We start from the raw sequence: 21,135 nt of genomic DNA on the forward strand, positions 1-21,135 counted from the left end.
AAAATAATGCAGGATAAGTTAACTTTGCTGTGACACCTTTGCTGTCAATGATTTTCTCGGTAAAAAGAAAAGGTAACAAATAAAAGTCACTAGCCAACTCTTCCAGCCACACCAAATTTTTTTTTATTCACAGTCCAGTTCTTTCAAAGCTAAAAAGTAGGTGCCTAGAGAGCAGCAGAAATGCCCATTTTTCTTCTAATAAAAAGAGAGAAAATGATTAAGTAATTATTTAATCCTGATAAATGTCATAATCTGAAATAGATTGGTTTGTTCACAAAACACAGGTAATTTATTTCATTTAATAAAACATCTGGTTTTAAAATATATTGGGTTTGCTGCACACCTTATTTTGCAACAGTCAACTAAGAAAAAAATCAGATGCATTCTAGTTGACATGAAAAGTGTAATCATCTAAGGAGTAGGAAAGTTTATCACTAAATTTGAAGTGAAATATTTTAAAATTTATAATCAGGGAAAATGTAAATATTCTGCATATCCTTTTTCTGAGATTGCCCTTAATTTACCATGGAATTCTGACAACTTGTGTTTCTTTCTGTCTTGTATAAAGATGTTCACACAAGCAGAGACCAAGATTCTGTCAGTGGTTATGTCACATCATAGTTCACAGCTCATGAAAGACTTTTAGTAGGGAAGTTTGTCTCTGTGGTGACCTGATGCACCTCTGGTTCAGACTCTTAATCCCCTGTGCTCTAAAGTGTCCATCTCCTTAGACTACAGATCATTAAAGTTTTTCTGCAGCACACCTGAAGCAACAAGGCTTATAAACTTTCCTATTTTACAGGAAGTACTATAAGGAGAATTACATTAATACAAAATTTTAAGCTTTTCCCAAGAATTAATAATGAAGCCTCGATAGCAGGAAAACTGCATTCCCATGCAAATAGGGATAACCATACATTGATGCATGTGTAACATTTAAATGTTTGCTGTTCCCAAAAGATAACAGGGAGAGGTTATGTTAACTGATTGCAAGGTGTCATGGTTCTTCTTTTGGTGCAACTCCCCTTTTTCTCTTTCTCTTTTCAGTTTGTTAATGGCTGTACAGCTCCCTTACTTAATTAGTTGCTGCTAAATAGCCTGATGAACCAGATACCCAACCTTACTCAGGGGAGCAGTATATTTATAAAGTTCTCTCCTAAGACATCTTGTGACATCCTCATGTCTTAAATTTGCTCTTCCTTTGGCTGTCTATAATATTTTTGGAATTGCAGCATGTAGAATACTTATTATAGGAACTTAATGACACCTTGTGTCCTAGAATAGTTTTGCTTCTTGGAAGTTTATTTCCCAAGCAAACATCTGAAAATACTGCAGTTCTCAACCAGTCTGAACAGGTCTGGTGTTCATTCAGGATTTTTTTGGGTTTTTTTAATAATTGCATGCCAGTTATTCTGACAATCTGGATACATCTTCAGCTGATTTTTAGTCCCAGTGACACTGTAGATTCACAGAATGGTTTGAGTTGGAGGGACCTTAAAGATCATTTAGTTCCATTTTCCTGCCATGGGCAGGGGCACCTTCCAATACATCAGATTGCTTAAAATCCCACCTAGCCTGGCCTTGAGCATTTCCAGGGATGGGATATTCACAGCTTCTGTGGGCAACCTGTGCCAGGGCCCCACCACCCTCAGAGGAAAGACTTTATTTCTAATATTGAATCTAAACCTACTTTAAGTCTAAAACCATTCCTCCTTATCTCTACACGCTTTGAAAAGTCCCCTCTACTGCCTTCATTTTAAGGCCCCCTTTAGACTGGAGGGCTGCTATAAAGTCTCCTTGATGTCTTCTCTTCTCCAGACTCGACAATCTCTCACCCTGGCCTCACAGAGGAGGTGCTCCAGTCCTTTGTGGTCCTCCTCTAGACCCACTCAAGCAGGTTGATGTGCATTTTGTGTTGGGCCCCAGAGCTGGATGCAGCACTGCAGGTGGGGTGTCACCAGAGTAGAGCAGAGGGACAGAATGCCTTCCTCAACCTGCTGTCCATGGTGTTTTGGATACAGGATACACTGGGCTTCCTGGGTTCTGAGTACACCTGGCTAGCTCATACTTGGTTTTGTCCACCAGGACACTCAAGTTCTTTTTCCACTGCTTCTCTCCACCCATTCATTGCCCAGCCTGTATTGAATTTGGGATTGCCCCAGCCCTGGTGCAGGAGTCCACACATGGCCCTGTTGAACCTGAACCTGTGGTTTTCCCAGGCCTGCCTCTTAAGGCTGCCCAGGTCCCTCTGAATGACATCCCTCCCTGTACTGTGGGAGTGATGGTGGGTGGGACCATCAGGACAGACAGAGATGAGAGATCTCTGGAGCCAGGCCTTGGAACTTGTGAGTTATTGCAAAGGGCTGGGTGCAGGGCCCTGTTTGGAGCTGCCAGCCCCAGCTCTGAGCAGGCCCGAAAGAGGAGCCTGAAAGAGCAAGAGAGGCAAGAGAGAGAAGTTCCTGTTACAATACAATAAATCTTCTTCTGTGCTGAATATTCTACTCTTTGGACCCCTTCTGCCAAACTAGTAGGGTCTGCTCTGACCCTTGGACCTGTCTGCAAGCAGAGGATATTCTTTAATTAAAATTAACCTTCAGCTGGCCATACTGTTGTTTTCCAGTTGTTCAGTAACTAAGGCTTGGTATCTCAAAGCTTGCTTTCATTTCAGTCTCGCTTATAGTTTCCATATTCTCAAAATCTTTTGCCAGGCAATCATATTTATAAGGCTTTCCTGTTCCATCTTCCCCAACAAGTATCAGTCACATCACTGACCTTGGTGTCACCTGAGCTTGCTCTCATTCCTGCTATCCATGTACTCAACAAAGATGTTAAATAATACCAGTTAATGTATTCCTAGATTCCACCATCTCTACTACAGTGTGTGGGAAATTTAAAATTTACAGCACCCCATTAGCTTCCCAAAAGATAAGTCTCCATTCTTTTGGACTGTTATTGAGGCCAGAATCTCTTACAGATAAATAATTTTTTCTGACAACGAGTTTATCTCTTTTTACTATAAGTGATGTACTGCTGTCTTGAGATACACTCTAGGGTTTGGGCTGAAAAGGAAGAATGAAACTTGGCAATAAAATCCCATACATTGAGTTGTTTTGGAGTGCAGGCTTCAGCCTGCTGGGTAATCTTAGAACCCTGTGTAGAACTGAGAGGTATTACATTTTAAGGCCTGGGACTATTAAAAGTCGCCTTTGAGCCCAGGTTTGTGTGGGTTTGTTTTTATTTTTTAAGGCACAGGCTCAGCCAGGTACCCTTAGGCACCACCAGCACTTTCCAGTCTGCTCATCAAAGAGTCTGATGAGCAATGTCTGGTGTGGTGTGTGGAAAAACTGGGAAGCCTGAGAGGAGGTGAGTGCTGGAGGCTCAATCTGCAAACATAAGACACAGCAGGTCTTATTTCTCTTGCCTTAGGTATTGGTCTTGGTAAAATTTTACTTGTCCATGTGGACTCTCAGCTTTTTAAAAAAATTATCTTGACAATTTTTATTAAATGGTGTGAAAGTGTGTGTGTGTTTTATTGAGAAGGGAAGGAAATGCACATTGTGAGTAATTGCTTACAGGTTTCTTACCATGCTAATCCTGGACATAAATAGTCACCTGTTTGTGTGCACTTCATTCAGTGGGAATAACTTACTATATAAAATGTATTATCTGAGGAGATTGCTGTCTAGGTTTGAAATGAGTGATGCCATTACAGATGACATAAAGGTTTCAGATCTCATGGGCAACAAGTTAACCCACTCCCTGACTATTGAATACTACTGCTCTGTGTTACAGGGAGAGAAGGCTTCTCATATTGCTGAAAGAAATGACACCGAAAGATCTCCTGTGTTATTTTTCCAACAGTGTTATACTTGAGATACGTATTCAGTCCTTGGAAGTGTTTCTACAACCCCTGTTTCTGGACAAATAGCTGGCCTAGCACAAATTATGTGTAATTTTTGATTTGCCCTACTCAGGCCAGTGATGCAGTCTGAATAAATTAAAAGCTTTTGTAGGCTTCGTGGCCAAAAAAGGTGGCATGATCCAATTTGAATGAATTGAAATTTGCACCCTTGGACAAAACGAGTGGAATCTGTTTTCTTTCTGTCTGAGATGAAAATGGGTTGGTGTGTTTACCCATGGAGATCTCCACTTCCCTTGCTTGAGGACTGGTTAATGTGTTCCTTCACAGGGGAGTTGTAAGAGCTTGGCACAGTGTTCAGACACAGTCTTTTTAAAATTTAATAACAGGATCCTACTTTCATAAAATGTTGTAACTGCCTTTTTTTTAGTGATAAAAAGAGGAGAGGAATGTAAAATTATGACTCTTGGAGCTTCAGTGCTTGGCTGCTGCTGAGCCATGGGACAAGGGAGGAAAATAGCAAAGTCACACTCCTTATTTTATTTGTTAGGTCATGAGAGAGTGGGAAGAGGCAGAACGCCAAGCAAAGAACTTGCCAAAGGCCGACAAGAAAGCTGTTATCCAGGTAAAGGAAAATGCAACCACAACCTTACCATCTGGAGCCCAGATGGTTAAGGTTAAGATACAGGGGGTGCTGGGGGTGATGCAATTTAATAATCTACTTTATGGAGATTTCATGTTATTCTCTACTCTTTTTTTTTTTTTTTTTTTTCCCATCTGTGCTGATGTCTTCTCTATTTCTGTTGTGATTGATGGGGTTTTTTTCAGCATTTCCAGGAGAAAGTGGAATCACTGGAACAAGAAGCAGCAAATGAAAGACAGCAGCTTGTGGAGACTCACATGGCACGAGTGGAAGCCATGCTGAATGACCGTCGGCGCATTGCTCTGGAGAACTACATCACAGCCCTGCAGACTGTCCCACCCAGGGTGAGTTTGCCTAAACAAGCTTCCCATGTGAATACCTGTTGATGGATAGATGCATAATAAAGATACTTAAGCGAATCACGGGGAAGGAATTTGGTTGTCAGAAATTGTAGCGGTTCACAGATCCTGCAGGAGGATGGTGTCCCTCCAAGTAATGCACATTGAGATACTTCATCATGGCAACATGGAGCTTAAAGATAGGATGGTTGTGATTTTTTTATTTTGTTTGTTGAACTTTTGAAGTGTTTATGAAGGATTTTGTGAGGATTCTTGGATGGCATGAAGTTAGCACACTAGCAATTCAAAGTTTTCTGTAAACATGTACATTCAGAATGCAGATTGAGTGGAATTTAATGACTTTATATCTCTGATACTTGTTTCAATACCATAATAGCTGGTCAGTGACCTCCAGAGGAAGAGAATTTGCAAAAAGACTAGGGGAAAGCGGTTTTATGTATCTCTGGCCTCTTGAACACTTCCTAGATGGAAAAAACATGGTTACACTGCTGAGTCTTCTAGTGAATTTGACCTTACAGGGACTTATACCAGTATGGCTGACATGATTACATTACATATTTTCATTAAATTTCCTTCTGAGGAGAAACCTACGTATTTGGTGACCACGGAAAAGTGATCATTGTCTTAGTTCTTTATCATTGTCATCATAATTGGACTTTTTTCTTCACCCTGTGGTACAAAACTCTCTTGCTTTTACCATGTCCACCAAGTAAAAATTAAAGTCTTTCACTTAGGTAAAGGTGTTGAGGGGTGACTTCAAGATAGTTGTCAGCTGTAGAGACTGTATTTTGCAGTAGTAATTTGTGGAAAATTAAACTAGTTGATGTTAAATTGGTAAAGGATGTTACTTGGCCTGAGTGTGAGTTGCATGTTATAACCTCCTACCCCAGTGAGGGAAATGAAAGGCTTGAACTCATTAGGAGACAGATTAGTGAGTTATAAACTGGGATGCAGCTTCTTTTGAGTAGCTGGAGTCTGTGGCTCAGAACTGAGGTGAGTATATGGACTGGCTGTGGGTCATGTTTGCTTTCTTGCACTGTGGGTTTGGGTAGTTCACCAAAGGTAGGGTTCCACATTTGGCTTTGGAGCTAAGCTTTCCTGCTTTGAAGTTCAGCCTCCTACAAATGTAATCCTGTCTGAAAAGTACCCTAGTAAAATTATTTGATTTCAAGCTGTGTGTGTGTCAGGCTGGAAGCTTGGTTCTTCAGGTATCTGTGGTTATTGAAGGGTATGATGGGGACCAGACGTAACAGCAGAAAGATCTCTACAGCTGACAAAATGTGGAATGCAGAGGACACAAAGTGAACTTCAGCTGCAGAATTCTCTAAGGGAAAAAATGTTAAGTGATTCTGGGGACCAGAAAAACTTGAATTTTGTGTTTGTGTAGCTTGTAGTCAGCTCCCAGGACATTTTACTGATACATTTCCTGTGTCAGGGGGAGAGCACCAGGCCTGAAAGGTGACATGAGCCCAGTAATAAGTTTTGAAGGTACTGTTTGAAAGACTGAAGTGCATCCTCTATTGAGTATATGTCCTATATATGTCCTACAAAAGCTAATAATTCTGAAAGGAGCAGGCAGCAAGCATGGAGGTAGCATTGGCTGAAAGTGCTACCAGACAGAGACTCATCTCAAAATAACAGGGATGAACAGTTTAAAAATTATGTCTTTGAACAAGTCCTTGTTCAGTCTTGTAGATGATCTTGTCCTTGCCTCAGCAGTTTTTGGTTGTGTGCTCTGTAGCTGATGACAGCTGAGGTGTTGAACTGCTGGTCAGGTGCATGCCAAAGCACTTGAAAACACTGACCTTGAATTCAGCAGGATGATTTGTCTAGTTGTATTGAAAGAGAGAAGGAGGTTTTGCAAAGCCACTCTATCATGTACCAACAGTCCTGGCTCATTATCTGTGGGAAGGTGGTGGTGGGTGACAAAGACAAGCAGAAAAGAGAATTGATGAAATTAAGGGTTTCAGGCGAGGGAAACATACAAGAAAACTTAGATAGGTAATTAATTAACCTCTTTACTTTGTACATAAATTAAAGTGAGCATATAATCCTTAAAATCAGTTTAAAATGCACACTATTTTACTGAAATATAAATTCTTGCTTAGAAGATCATTAAGATCAACCTTGTAATGTACATTAATCCATCTGGGCTTTTTTCCATGTTTTCTTTTTCTTCAGAATTTTCTCTTGTACTTTTTATGCTTGGGAGCAGTGTCTGTTCACAGAGAGAGCACAGGGCAGGTTGAAACTAGTCTGGTTTGGCTATTTGGACAGGGAAAAGGAATCTGCAGCGGGGCCCATGCTCTTTGGGAAGCTCAAAGCATTTCCTGAGTCCAAGGAGGTTGCTGTGGAAATATGCAGCTGGAGGCACGCCAAAGTGTTGCTGCTGAATTGGTGATAAAAATCCTCCTGTGCAGCAGGAAACAACACTCCAGCTCTAATACTCCATCCTTTAGTTCTGCTTCTTCAAACCCATTAATTTCCAGCTGTGGAATTCTTCACATATACTTAATTTTGTACTTTTTTTGTGAAATAGCATGGATTTCAGCTCTGTTTTTATACAAAGTCAGATTTCAAGAAATGTGGTCAGCTAGTTCAATTTTCTAGAGTGTCATTTTAAACCCTGGCAGGTTTGTTATATTGAGAATTAAGAGTTTTAAAATAGAGGGCAGAAACAAAATTTGTCTTAATTTGTCCAAGTTCAGTAAGTTGAAATACTGAAAAACAAATAATGATATTGAATCAAATAGTTTTCATTTTATTTGGCTGCCAGAGGAGTATTTGAGAGGGGAGGCAAATGTAAGTCTTGGGCACCGTTATAGCAGTGTGATTTTGATGTGTGAGATAACATGTTTTGTTACAAATTAGTAGAAATTATGAGAAGGCATCTTTAACTCCACAGAATAGGATGGGGATTTATTTGTCTTGCCCATGAGTAACTGTTTGCAATCATCCAGTTCAACTTTTCTTGAATGTTTCTAAAATTAGCTACTTCTCCATGATGAAACATGACCTGCAAGTTAATAATGTAGCAAGTGAAATATGAACTGAATATGATACACAAGGTATTCAGAATAGTGAATGAAAAGAAGCAATTGTTGCACATTGCAAGAGCAGTAATTGGAAGGAACTGATGATTGATTTTTCTCTAAAACAAGGTTAAATAGCATTGTGAAAGTTTCCTCTCTGATTTAGAGTGAATTTTGATCAAAATGACAAGCCAGCTTAGAATTTCCCATGGAAGTTCTGTGGCACAAAACCAGGAAGTTGTATTTTCAATACACAGAACTGCTTTAATATGGTTTTAGTGTGGTTTATTTGTAGTATTTTGGATTTCCACAAGAAGAGATCTTTTCTTCCATGAGGAGAGGTTTTGACCATGCAAACTACATGTGATGTTTGCATTTTCCAAGCTCAGTGAAACTACACTGTTTCATCACTCCCTTAAAATCTGAAATAGCAGATTAGGATTAGTATGGAGATCATGGGGGGGGGGGGGGGGAGGACATCTGCATGTTTATATATTTGTATTTATGTGTGTGTGTTTATATATAACTTGCTAGAATCTGGATTATGGGCATTTTAGATCTCACATACAAGACCACAGAATGACTCGTCTTTCAAATAAGAGACAAGGCATATTCTCTACTGTTCTAGGTAGAATATTAGTTTTTAATGGTGCATTGTCACCCTAGGTAGTCTGTGTAGCCCAGATACATTGTCCATAAACCTGTCCACAGGTATCGAATGCATGCAAGTCCCCAGGTACTCAGGAAAGCTATATAAAATATTACTTTGACAACATTCTCCAGTGCAAGAAATGAAAACATGCATCATTCTAAATGGATGGTTCATGCTAAATAAATTCTAAATTTGTTTTTGTGTTCTTTTTCTTTCCCTGTAGCCTCGTCATGTATTCAACATGCTGAAGAAGTATGTGCGTGCTGAGCAGAAGGACAGACAGCACACTCTCAAACACTTCGAACACGTCCGCATGGTAGACCCAAAGAAAGCTGCCCAAATCAGATCTCAGGTAATCCCCACTGATGGTTAGTGAGGCCATGTTAGTTCCTAACTATTGTAAAATTTCTGTTTTTTATAAAATGCCCAACTCCTTTCCGTGGACAGCTTTTAAATGCAATCAAAAACAAAAAATTAAGGCAAAATGATAGAGTAATGTAGGTACGATTTTTCTTCTGAGAAGAGCTGTATACAGTTTTTTTGTCTGTCTGGACCATGAGTCAGTCCATGGGCATGTTCTGAGGAGCTTTCCAGAGCATTAATGCTGAGACCCTTTGTTAGTGCTTTGGTAAATAATACCTCTGGAAAAAACATCAGTATTAGATTTAACAACAAGACATGGTTGTGCTTCTCTCAGCTGAAGTGGCAGAACCCAAAGTGGTGTAGCCATCTTACTGTGACTAACCTTTCTATGGTCACTGCAGAGGCACTTGTAATGTCTATAAATGTGGTTACTGTGATGCACTCGAGTTTAATGTGTTCTTTTAAAACAGACACTGTTGTTCATGGGATTCAACTGCTGAATATTACTGTAGTCCTCAATGCATATGTTTTGGAACATCTTTTATTTTGTCTTCATAAATCATAGAGGACAAGAAAGCAGAAAGAAAACACCCAAGATGGAAGATGTAGTTGGGTTTCAAAACAGCAATTAAATTGGAGTCACAATGGATAAGCTGTAAAAACAGTGTGCTGGAATCTCTGGAGTCTGCTGCTGTTCCCTCTGTAGGATTCAGTGGCAGCACTGTTCCAGCCACAGTTTTTGAATTGACTGACATCACTAAAAGAAAAAACAAAACCATGTACCTCCCTGGATGGCAGATTAGATTTTCAAACATCTGTTTCAGCCAAATGTGTACACTGAGATCATGCTGTCTTGAAATTGCTGGAGTGAGAAATGCATTTAGAGACACTTCTAAAAGTCTTTTGCAGTGACTATTGTTTTTGCCTTGTCTTAAACATCTATCATGACTTTTTTTCCAATTCTCATTAGATTATTTAATAAAAAAAATCAGTGAAATTTTGCAGAATGCAGGTTATGTGACAGCACTAGTGAAGAACAGAAACTGACATATTAAATGCAAGAAGTGCAGTGTATTGTCTAACATGTCACTGTAGGGATGAGTTGATATAGCATCTCTGTGTCTAGAATTGGTCAGATGGTTGGGGAAATGTGTCCTGGGAGTTCTCTTTGTGAAATGTTTTTCAGTGGAAAATGGAAAACAAAATATTTTGTTCAATAGCATAAATATTTAGTTTTGAAGAAATCATTGTGCTGTTTCATAAAAATTGCTGTCAGCAACTCATTTTACTTTTTAGGCCTAATTATTTTGTCAGTCTTCTAAGTCTTTTAAGATACATCTCAATTTCTCCTTCCACTGAAGAAAGGTGATACTTGTGAAGAGTACCCTGGGGGAGCACATATCATATAATGTCATAACTCAACCCATAACAATGTGAGGGCATTTGAGGCAATAGAGCTGTAATTGCATGAGAGAATGCAGTAATGCTTCTGGGTGGAAATGTTTTTATTTGCAGCTGAAATGCTTGCAATTTGTAAATGTTACTTTTTTTTTTCTTTTTCTTTGGAGAGGTGTTTCTTTTCTCAGAATTTGGATTACGAAATAAAAAATAAATAAATAAACACAAACACCTAAAACATTTTGAATATTTTGAATCACTGTGCCTCACTTGGTTTACACGTTACGTGAAAACTTATGAGTATGGGCAAATGTAAATGTTGCTGAGAGAAGAATGAAGCTGTGGATTTATGCCACAATAGCTGCTTGTGTGCCCCACAGCAAATGTAAACCCCTACTTTAAATTACTGCATTTCCATGAGATTTCAGGTGGCTATGGAAGAGGATCTAGAACAGTATTTTTTAGCAGCTGTAGGAAATTGGTGAGTTTTGTAATGGGTTTGACAGTTCTGATACATAGAGCATATTGAAATCTTACACTTGCACAAGTGAAAATGGTCTTGCTTCCTATAATCTGTGAAATTTGTGATAATGTCAAATTATCCATAGTATTCCCCTCCTTCTAATATTTTTGTTTCCATAGGTTATGACACATCTACGTGTGATATATGAACGCATGAACCAGTCTCTCTCCTTCCTCTACAATGTGCCTGCTGTGGCAGAGGAGATCCAGGATGAAGTTGGTATGCAAATTACTAATGTAGAAAAATACATATATTTCTGTGATGGGAAATTACCACCAAAAGCAAACATACATCATCTTACTTTTCCTATTGATATACTACCTCAGCTGAAAAATAGAAGAGTAAACCTGGCAACATTCTTAAATTTTGAATTAAATTATAATGAGCCCTTGGAAGACAAATCCTGTATAACCCATGCAGTGGCATCATCATACTGCTGTAAATGTCTTCCCTGAAATATGTTAATTGACATTTGGAACCTTCCATGGTATAGGGAAGCATCAATTGACAATGAGATTTAGGTAAACCCTATCCTTTGGATATTTAGTTTACCTGGTAAGTATTTACATTATATAGACAATTTGGAAATCCTACAGCTAAAAAATTGCTTGCAGAACCAAACATCTGAGAAAAGTGTAGGTATCATCTTGGCAGTAGTGGTCATGCATTTTTAGTTCTTAGTTATCAAATTAATATCTCTGCTCCTCACATTTTTTCCATCATACAAGCTGGACTTGGATGAATCCAGTAGCAACAGGCCTATGTTTGCCTCTTCCATGAGAGCTGTAATGGCAGATAGCTCTGACATATGAGGGAGAATGGCCTTTTCTTCATCCAAATTCCTGCCCTTGGCTGTGGCATTGCTGCAGCACAGACATCTCCAGTACAGCACTCACACTTTGCTGTTTGCTGCTACTGCACTCAGTTTTTGGACATCACGTTGCTAATGTTTATCTTTAAGAAAAATAACACATGGTTAAATGTAAAGGTCGGAGATGGGACAATCATTTTTGGAGCAGCTTTTTTTCACAGGTTGTGGCAGTAACTGGCAGTTAATGTATTCATTTCACTAGTAACAGGGTTGAGCTGAATAAAAAAGTCAGCAATTTCTTCAAAATACGAGGGAGGGAGGTGTACCAGTGCAGTAAGGATTAGGATGCATTTCAGACACAGGGAGGGATGGACAGGGAATAGTGGTAGATTCATTTGCCCAAAGGATGTTATGACAGAGATATGCTTCTGCTTAAGAGGGCTGGAGATGAGATCAAGAAATAGTGGAAGGGATTGGGAGGCAGAAGAAACTGATTAGTAATTGTCCTTAACTGTCCATAACTGGTTGGTAATTGTCTTTAACTGTGTGTTTCTATGCTCCACAATTATAAGGCACAATCAACAGTCTCAGTCTGTGGATGTAGAGTCACTCAGGGAGGAACAACATCTTATTGATAATTTGAAAGCATATCATTTCTGTGGAAATGATATGAGGTCTTTGAGATGCTCAGTTAGTTTTCTTTTTGCATTGCTATCGTTCCCTTGGGGTATTTGCTTCAAATTTCAATTTCTTGTATTCTTGGTAATGTTAATGCTGGTTGCTGAGGATATTCTTATAAATTTTGTTCTCCTTTCAATGTACTGAAGTGGAACAAGAATTTCAGAGTCTTTGAAGTGGCATGAGGCCAAAAGTCTAGTAACTGCTGAGTGGTTTACAAGAATCTGACTCCTAATCTCAAGTGTAATACTAATTTTTAGGGGCAAAAAAAGAGCCTAAAATTAGTAAGCTATTATTTCCTAATAAATTGAGAGCAGCTAAGAAATCAAAAAGAAAATATTTGTTACAGTCTCTTGAGCAGTTTTTCCTTACCTTGATTTTTTTTTTTTTTCATTTTGTGGTTTAGGCTGTGCTAAAAACTATTAAATGCATTGCAAAGTTTAAAGCAATTAAAACAAAGTTCTCATAATTGGGAATTAGTAACCAACACAAATGAAACTATTTTCTTTTCTGAGTAAAATATCAGCTCTAGATAAAATAGTTTTCCATAATGCAATGTCTTTCAGTTTCAATGTTCTTCTTGTAGATATGTTGGTTTGAATTAAAGTTTGTGGAGCTCATTCCCATGTGTTCAAGAAGACAGTATCCTTCTAGCTTTGAGCCTTCTAGCTCTGATCAGCCTGTATCAAATGATCTTCTGAAGTTACTGAATTTCTTAGTCTCTGTACTCTTCCTAAACCCATGTAAAAGGACATCTATTACAGTTGCAAAATCTGTGGAGAAGTAAACTTTTAATAAAACTTCACTTTGTAGCATTTCCAAGAAATATTACAACTCTCATTAAAAAGGCAGATGTTTGATTAAATACCTTTTGTTGGAACCATTGACTTAGAAATTCTGAGTCAGTAGAAAATTTGAAAAATGAGGTAAGAACATCTCACACATAGTGTCTGACTAATAAATTACATATAAGGAGACACGGTTGAAAATAGTTTTATTTAATTTTCTTTCTTAATTATAGTTTTAGTTTCTAGTTCCACTCTGCTGTAGCGTTCTTAATGAAAAGTTTTTTCCTTGAGGAATGGATTATCTTTAGATAACAGAGCTCTGACAAAGGTAGTTTTCCCCTGAATCGAACAAGTAGCTCTATAAGCAGCGATACAAATGAGATCTAGTTTGCTATGAATTTGTCCCATGGGTTTAATTCTTCTTACATATAATGTGGTGCTGTTTTTCACTCAATTTTTCCTATTGCTAAAAATATTATGACCTATTTTTTCACAGTTAATCAGATAAATCACAGTCTAGCTGTTGGACATTTGGAGTTTCCTTAAAATACAGACTATGTTTGAAGTTACTACCTCAAAAGGCAGGCTTACAGCCATTGTTTTAATGTGCAAAATCCAAAATAAAAAATCCAGCTTCTATGCTTAAAACAGGCTTTTATGCCTTTTAAGAACAGCTTTTTGTTTTTATTCTCTTACGTCCAGCAAAGATGATGGTAGGAATTTAGGGTAAAATTTAACAGAGTTATAGTCCTTACCTGCAGGTGTCCATCACCAGCTCATCTCCACTGGCTTTAACAATGTAGAAGCATGTAGATAGTTGGAAGACTCACAGCACTCCAGAGGGTAGAAAGCAGCACTTAAATTAAATTAAATGAGGGTTTTTATCCTAAGCATTTGGCCAATGTGTAATGTGCAAATGCCCCATAAGAGTTTCAGGTATTGTAATGTAGCAGCAAATTCCAGATGTTTGAGGAAGGATGTTGCTGTCTGTCTCTTGTTCATGTTGGGGCAGAGGAAAAGGAGCCAGCCTGCGAGTTGCACAAAGAGGTCACCTGAGCGTGGTTGTTCTGACAAAGCTTGGAAAGAATAAGCAGGTCATTTGGATAGGAGACTGGCATTGTGGCTACAAATTATTTCTCAAGGGACAGCGATGCAAATGTGCTAAAAACCAGGTCGCTCTTGGCAATTGATGTAGTTCTTGGTGATAAATGGAGTTTCTTATAAGCAGGAATATGCCCCGTGAATAGGAGAGTGGCACGGGAAGAAATCTGAGCAGATTATTTGCCTGTCTAGGTATTTGTACTCACCTTTTCTCTCTGATAAATCTCATATACTATTTAACATGTATGGAAACCCAGAAAAAGCAACAGTAGGCTTTAACAGAAATCAGCAGTTCCTTTGAGCACGTCCTGCTTTAAATCCTTACTTGATTAGATTGCTTATCCATCTGTGTAAAAGGCAATTTATTGCAGAGAGTGGCACAGCAGGCATAGCTTCTGAATCAGAAACTACGTCAGAGCTTTGTGCATCAGTCATGTTGGTTGGCAGTGATCTGAATTTTTAATTCTGTGTTTGCTACTTGTTTCCAAATTGATGTCCTCAGCTTCAACTTTTCTAGCCCACCACTGAGGAAATATTAAGCACTGTAGTAATACCACAGCAGTATGTTACCTAAGCTCAGAAGCATTCAGTTATGAGCTTACTATTCAGTAATGAGTTTATTATTCTGTTCCACTCTGCCTGTCCTGTTGTTCTGCAGCATTTTCTGGATGCCACATGCACATTACTTACTTAGAAGAGAAGGCAAACCCAGGCTGACCCCAAATCAGTGCCTGCTTTCAGATATATATAGTGTGCTGTGGGTCAGGTGCTATTTTAAACATCAGTGTGCTACAACTTAGAATGACAAAATTTGAAACAGGAGACATTTGCCTCTTGACATTTGCCTTGCAAGTTCCTTTGAAGATTTTTGTAAGTGTTTTTGGAAGCAGCTGCAGGCTCAAGAAGTCTGAAGACTTCCTTTCTTTCAACACTTCCTCTTTAGTCATCAGGCCCAATACCTGTATGAGTGGAGGGCAAAACTAGTGCTACCTCATCTGATTCTGGTCTTTCAGCATTTATTAGACTAATTTTTGATTCTTTGTTTCTAGCTTGTAATTTTAACCTGTAGTCAATCTACAGCCTTTCTGTATTTCTTGCCATGAATTGAAGTGGGATACTGTTTCAAATAATTCTGAAACTTCTTAGGAAGTTTAATGGTATTAGTTTCTTGCTGCAGGCTGACAGTTCAAAACCACAACCAGAGTGGTTTGGGGACTGATACTGCAAAACCAAAATATGCTCTTGGAGGCTTTACAAATGCAAATTCTGTGTCTTTTCTTGTTTGGTGCTATTCCTCCTGTGATTGTTTTCTTGATCCTCTCCATTAAAATGCTATTTTGAATATGTAACTAGTAATGTCTGTCAGACTGCAATGGGACTTCCCAGTGTCTTTTTTTTTCTGTAACTCTTCCTTGTCATTCTGTCTTAAAATTTATCTGAATGAAAGAATTCCACTTTCAAAAATGTTACAAATGTTGAAGCAATACTTAGGATTTCTGAATTTTCTTTATTTGAAGTTGGGTTGCGCTATCAAGGTATCAGAATAATAAAGGGTAGCTGACTTACATAAACTGTGTCAAAAGCTTGTTTAAAGGTTCACAAGAGTATTGTAATGGGATCATACAGAATGGTGTAGTTCATATCAAGTAAGAACAATAATTATTACCTTGTAACTCAATTTGAGTGTATTCAACTAGAAAATTCTTGAAATTCCTTTTTGTTTGTAGACGTGGCAGCTCTAGGTTGCTTAATAGGAACCAGTTCTAGTCTTCCTCTAAAACTAGAGGCAAAAATACAGGTAGCATCTGACTGATGCTATAATGTCGTGCATAGAGTGCTTATAATGCCTTTTTTTTTTTTCTGGTAAAGTAAAACAGTGTTGTTGAGGCATGGGTAAATGAATTAGCACTCCACGATTTTTCTGCACTGAGACAGACCATGTTCGGTGAACTGGCACAGAGAAAAAATAATGAATAGTCACCAGTGGTGCTCATCATCAGGGCAGTGCATTTTGCACTAGTTGACAAATGTGCTTCATCCAGACAATGTAAATAAAGTGAGCATTTGCAGTAGTTGCAAAAACCCACAGATGGGGAAAGTTGGACAATTTCTGTTCAGTTTTTTTACTTTCCGCCATTCTGGAGATCAATGGAATTGTCATTTTTAAATTGCCCCAGGGACTTGGCTAGTACTGTGTAGGGGAGTGTTCAGTATTGGATGCAAAGAAACATCCATTCTGCCAAAGCAGAAATATTGAATTTACACCCTCATCTCTTTAAAGCTAGCACATTTTTCTGTGACAGCAAGTATTCTGTTGAGATTAGTTGATATCTACACCACAGAGAAACTTCTCAGCAAACTTTAAACAGTTTGTGGAAGTAGGACAATAGTATGTGGGTCTTTCCAAAGGTTCTGTAAGACCTGCCTTCTTGTTTTAAATAGCCTGTTTGGTGTGTCTGGGGTGTACCATACAGACCCATATTCCTGCCCTTCTGCTTTGTGCCCATAAGTGTAATGCAACTAGAACAAGCAGTCAAAAGCAGCCTTCAGAGAATGTGTATTTGCACAGGTATGCTGAAGTGACTTCCAGCACTAACTTCACCTGTGCTTTCTCCCCATAATTGATTTGACATATTTATGTGTATCCAGTAACCTCAGCTTTCCAAGCAAAATTTGAATTTTCTGTGAAGTGGTTATTTACCTTTATTTTGTCCCTTGAAGGCCTACAGCATTCAGTCAAAAAGATGGTTTGTTAGGATTCTAGCAAAATATGTTGTTGCATCAGTGGTTAAAAATAGCAGAGTCCTTCCACAAAAGCAAATTAATTCTGTGTTAAACTTTCCGCAGCAACATTGAGATAGAGTTTGTATGCTTAAATACTGACATATGGCCCAGGTGGAGTGCCTGATGAGCAATTAAGACCTTTTCCACTCAAGGACATTGGTTTTTAAAGCATTTGACTAATTCATATACATACATATACACACATACTCTGAATCTTTTTTTTTCCCCCAAGTGTTTGTTTTTTTTTCTTTAATCGTCACAAGCCTATGGTCTTTACTAAGCTATCAGTTTTGCCACTTTGTTATCTCAATAAAATATTCTTTAAATTATTTAAATACCATAAATAATAAGATGCCATGTGTTGGAGCAAAGTGATGTATATGATGTTTATGCAGGGAATCAGCCAATGCCACAGAAGCACAGAATGCCTGAGGTTGGATGGAACCTCTGGAGGAGGGAGGACATCTGCTCCATTATTCCTGCTAAAGCAAGGCCACCCAGAGCTAATTGCCAGTGTTTGGTCACCCTCACAGTGAAAAAACCTTTTTAAGTGACTCAGCTCTGTCTGCTAGTAAGATACGTCCTTTGCTTCAGTGTAGGAAAGAGGGGGAAAAAATCCTGGAAATAAATCCAACATTTTCTTCCTCTAAGCATCTCTTATTTTTTGTCAAGATCATTTAACTGTCAAAGAAAATTAGGTGGAGAATTGTAGATGATGAAAATAGATACAAATGCCTATCACTGACACTGATGTTCTGAAGTGCTTTCAGTAGCAATGTACTATATTCTCCCCATCTTTTATAGCTAAATGGGCTATTGTGTGCTATCATGGGCACTAATGTTCTCCAGAAAAGACATGAATCCTGATTTTTGTGTGCACAAGCAGCCTTTCCATCTCATAAATATTGTGAACCTGATTTCAGTCAGTAAAAGAGTGCAGGGTGCACAGATACTGAGAAAAGGATAAATGGCTTCAGGTGGCTTTGGACTGAGGTGGCTTTTTCTTAAGGGCAAGATATGGGACATCTTGTTTTCCAGTTCAGAAATATAGTCAGAATAAAAAGTTAATAGAAGTTACTAAGTTTAATAAGATAATATTTTCCTTTGGTTTGAATAATGCTGGTCTGTTTCACTTGCACCTCTAAACAATCTGGACTCATGATCCACATGTTAGAACTGAAAACTGATAATAATCATGGACCTGTAAATTATCAGTGAAGTAATTTTTAAATTTTCTGAGCATCTTCTATTTTAATGAGTCTTTAAAAAATCTTTCATCTAACTAATTCATCTATTTCCAGGAGAGGTTTAAAGGTGCTGCCTTGGCTGTATTCTTTCCTAATTTTTTCTTATTTTATTGGATACATGTGGATTTGATCAGGATTTTCTTCTTAAACACAGTCATTCTGTGGTGTCATGAATACAATAGACTGAGAAATTCTGTCTTGGAGAGACTTGTTTCTGCAGGTAGTAGGGTTACAATTGTATGAAAATGTTGTATTTAAAGGAGAGTGTATATTATTTTAAATCTGTATATTGGATAGATTTGATTTTAAAAAGCATTATCGGTCAGGATTACGTTATAGCTACAGATTTGCTCATAAACATCTAGTTGAATTGATTTCCTGTTCTTTTGTGTCTTCAGTGAAAAGTCTAAAGCCAAGCACTCAGTTTTGAGATGATGCTGATAAAGCATGTGGTGATACCAACATGTTCTTTTTAAAGCCTGAACCAACATGTTCTTTTTAAAGACTTTTTTAAAGCCTGCTTTTAGTCTTATGAAGCAGACTTTCTCATTAGTATTTTCTGATAATTGCTTCTAGTGTTGTGCTTTAAGGCACTCATATGTTAGTTCATCACATACCAAATTTAAATGTCATTGGGTTTTTTTTTGTTTGGTTGGGGTTTTTTTGGGGGGGTTTTGTTTGTTTGTTTTTTTGGATAGATAACCAAAGTCTGAAAATGTTTTCCAGTTGTCCAGCTTTCAGATAGGATCTGGAGAGCAGGTGACTTTCCAAATGAGTAGCTCCAGTCTGAGAGGAGGCTCTGGCTTTGTAAAAATGTTGCCTGCTTACAGAAATGTCACTATACTGAACTATTGGAGATTTTTTTTTTATACACTTGAACATGTGTGTAATTTTTTTCATAAATATGTTCATCTTACATCAAGTTCATTATGTCAATGTCCAGAGTATTAAAGGAGCCCAAAATTGTGGGATCACAGACACTCCAACATCTTCTACTTAATTTGTCCTGTTGAAAGATGGATTTTCTTTTCCTAGTTAACATGTTTTGGAAGCACAGTTGTGTCATTCTGTGTGATTCACTCTAACATCAGATTCCTAGTAGGAGGTGTTGGACTGTAAAAGAAACAAAGGAATAATCCCAATTCTTACCTGCTGGCAAATTGCACGTCTCCATTGACAACCAGTTACAGACTAGTTATATTAGCACAAGGTAATATAGTTTTATATGTAATATGTTACAGAGCTAGTGTGTCAGTCTGTGGAATTGTTATCCAAAGGGATTTAAACCCTAAAGTCTGAATTGGATCGCTGTGGGCAGGTATTCTGAGGGGGATAGCAAAATAAGCCTCTAATGCCAATGGTGTACTAAATTTTGTTTGAAGCATAGCTTGCTTTCCAGAAGTGCAGAGGGAAAATTCACAGCTGTTTGTTATGGGCAAGAGTATCTGTGGTGTTCTTCTTTGGCAAGTTGTTACTGTTGGGATAAAAAAAGAAAAAATTACAGAGGATATGAGATTTTACAGAATGGCTGGGTTGATGGAGATGTTGCAGTAATGTTCTGTCAGTTCCCAAGTACATGGGATTACAAATGATCTTTCATCAATGCAGCTTCTTCCTGCCTCTGATTCTCATATACCCAACTTCACTGAAAAATGCATTTTCCTGAATAGTGATGCCTAGGCAGGGTTCCAGTTCTTGCTCTGTTCTGCTTCCTCCTTTTAGATCATGGGTGTGAGAAACAGAGTAAAAGGCATCAGAACTGGCTACATCCCATTTCATAGATATATTTGATAAATTTAATAAATGCATATCTTTAGATTGGCAGCCTAGGCTATATCTGGCCTATCAAACACTAAAACTGCAGTTAGTAAATAGGCAAAATACTTATTATCTGGAGCAGACACTGCAGAATTCAGTTCTCTAAATTTGGAGTTCAGTTAAAAAACGTTCTCTTTTGACCAAGGTAGCAATTGCTGATGCCTGTTTCAGGTGTACCTAGAAACAGAGGCCAGACAAAAGGATAAAAGCAGATGTATTTAATGAAGGACCTTCAGGTACATTAAGGGCAGATGAAACCTCCCCAAGGGGCTACACCCAAAATGAACAATGGTCACGAGTTTTCCAGACAGATATAAGTTTGGTCTGTTAGCATATCAGGTGTTAATCTTCCAATTACAGATTGGAAGTTTATTCCCCTCTCCCCCAATTCACTTTTGTTTATACTTTTCAGGGCCTGAGGAAGATGCCTAGAAGGATTGCTTTGACTAAAATATAAAGAGAATTAACTAACACTCCATATGGAGTTCAGAGTTATACACTAATGCAGTACAGGATATGAAAAATACAAAAGTTAAAATCTTACAGCATCAGTGCAACAAGTTATGGTTCAGATTTTTATATTTTTTATGGATTATTGAGCGCTTCCAAGATGACACATCAAAAGTTGTTGTGGTATTCACAATCTGACCTTGAGAAGTGTTTGTAGAAAATGATAGGTAACTGACTTTTTTCAGGTGTCAGAAAGTGGTAGTTTTAGGTCGCGCTCCAGTTTTAAATTGTATTGTGTATTGTAAGTTTGGCAAGTAAATATAATTATTTTTATCAGTAAATAAGACCAACAAATAATTTATAAATAAAGTAGATAATTAATTTCAGAAAATTAGACAATAAAATTCTGTAGCAGTATTTCATATAAATGTTTTTTGCAGAGTAATTTCACTTAAAAGCTTTATCAGGTATTTAAGAGGGAAAGGTACTTGGCTTTTTCTACTTTACACAAGTAAACTGTGTAAACTATTACTCCTGAGCAGGAGTATTGATTGCTGATTCATCTGACTGTAATATCAGTGACCATTTGTCGGGCTGTTTATTTGTTTTAATTTAGACTCTTCAGCCTA

The 21,135-nt window shown here is 38.0% G+C and overlaps 1 protein-coding gene across 7 annotated transcripts in view; it reads left to right on the top strand.

Moving 5' to 3' along the window:
- APP (amyloid beta precursor protein) overlaps nucleotides 1-21,135 on the top strand; it is a 133,008-nt gene that overhangs the window by 79,609 nt on the left and 32,264 nt on the right. For all 7 annotated transcript variants that reach the window (XM_030260268.4, XM_030260330.4, XM_030260419.4 and 4 more), the window contains 4 exons: nucleotides 4,410-4,484; nucleotides 4,688-4,846; nucleotides 8,769-8,897; nucleotides 10,949-11,048. In XM_030260268.4, coding sequence (XP_030116128.4) covers nucleotides 4,410-4,484; nucleotides 4,688-4,846; nucleotides 8,769-8,897; nucleotides 10,949-11,048 — 463 coding nt within the window. The remainder of the gene's footprint in view (nucleotides 1-4,409; nucleotides 4,485-4,687; nucleotides 4,847-8,768; nucleotides 8,898-10,948; nucleotides 11,049-21,135) is intronic.

The sequence above is a fragment of the Taeniopygia guttata genome, chromosome 1 (assembly GCF_048771995.1).
Source record: "Taeniopygia guttata chromosome 1, bTaeGut7.mat, whole genome shotgun sequence".
In the NCBI taxonomy this organism is placed as follows: domain Eukaryota; kingdom Metazoa; phylum Chordata; class Aves; order Passeriformes; family Estrildidae; genus Taeniopygia; species Taeniopygia guttata.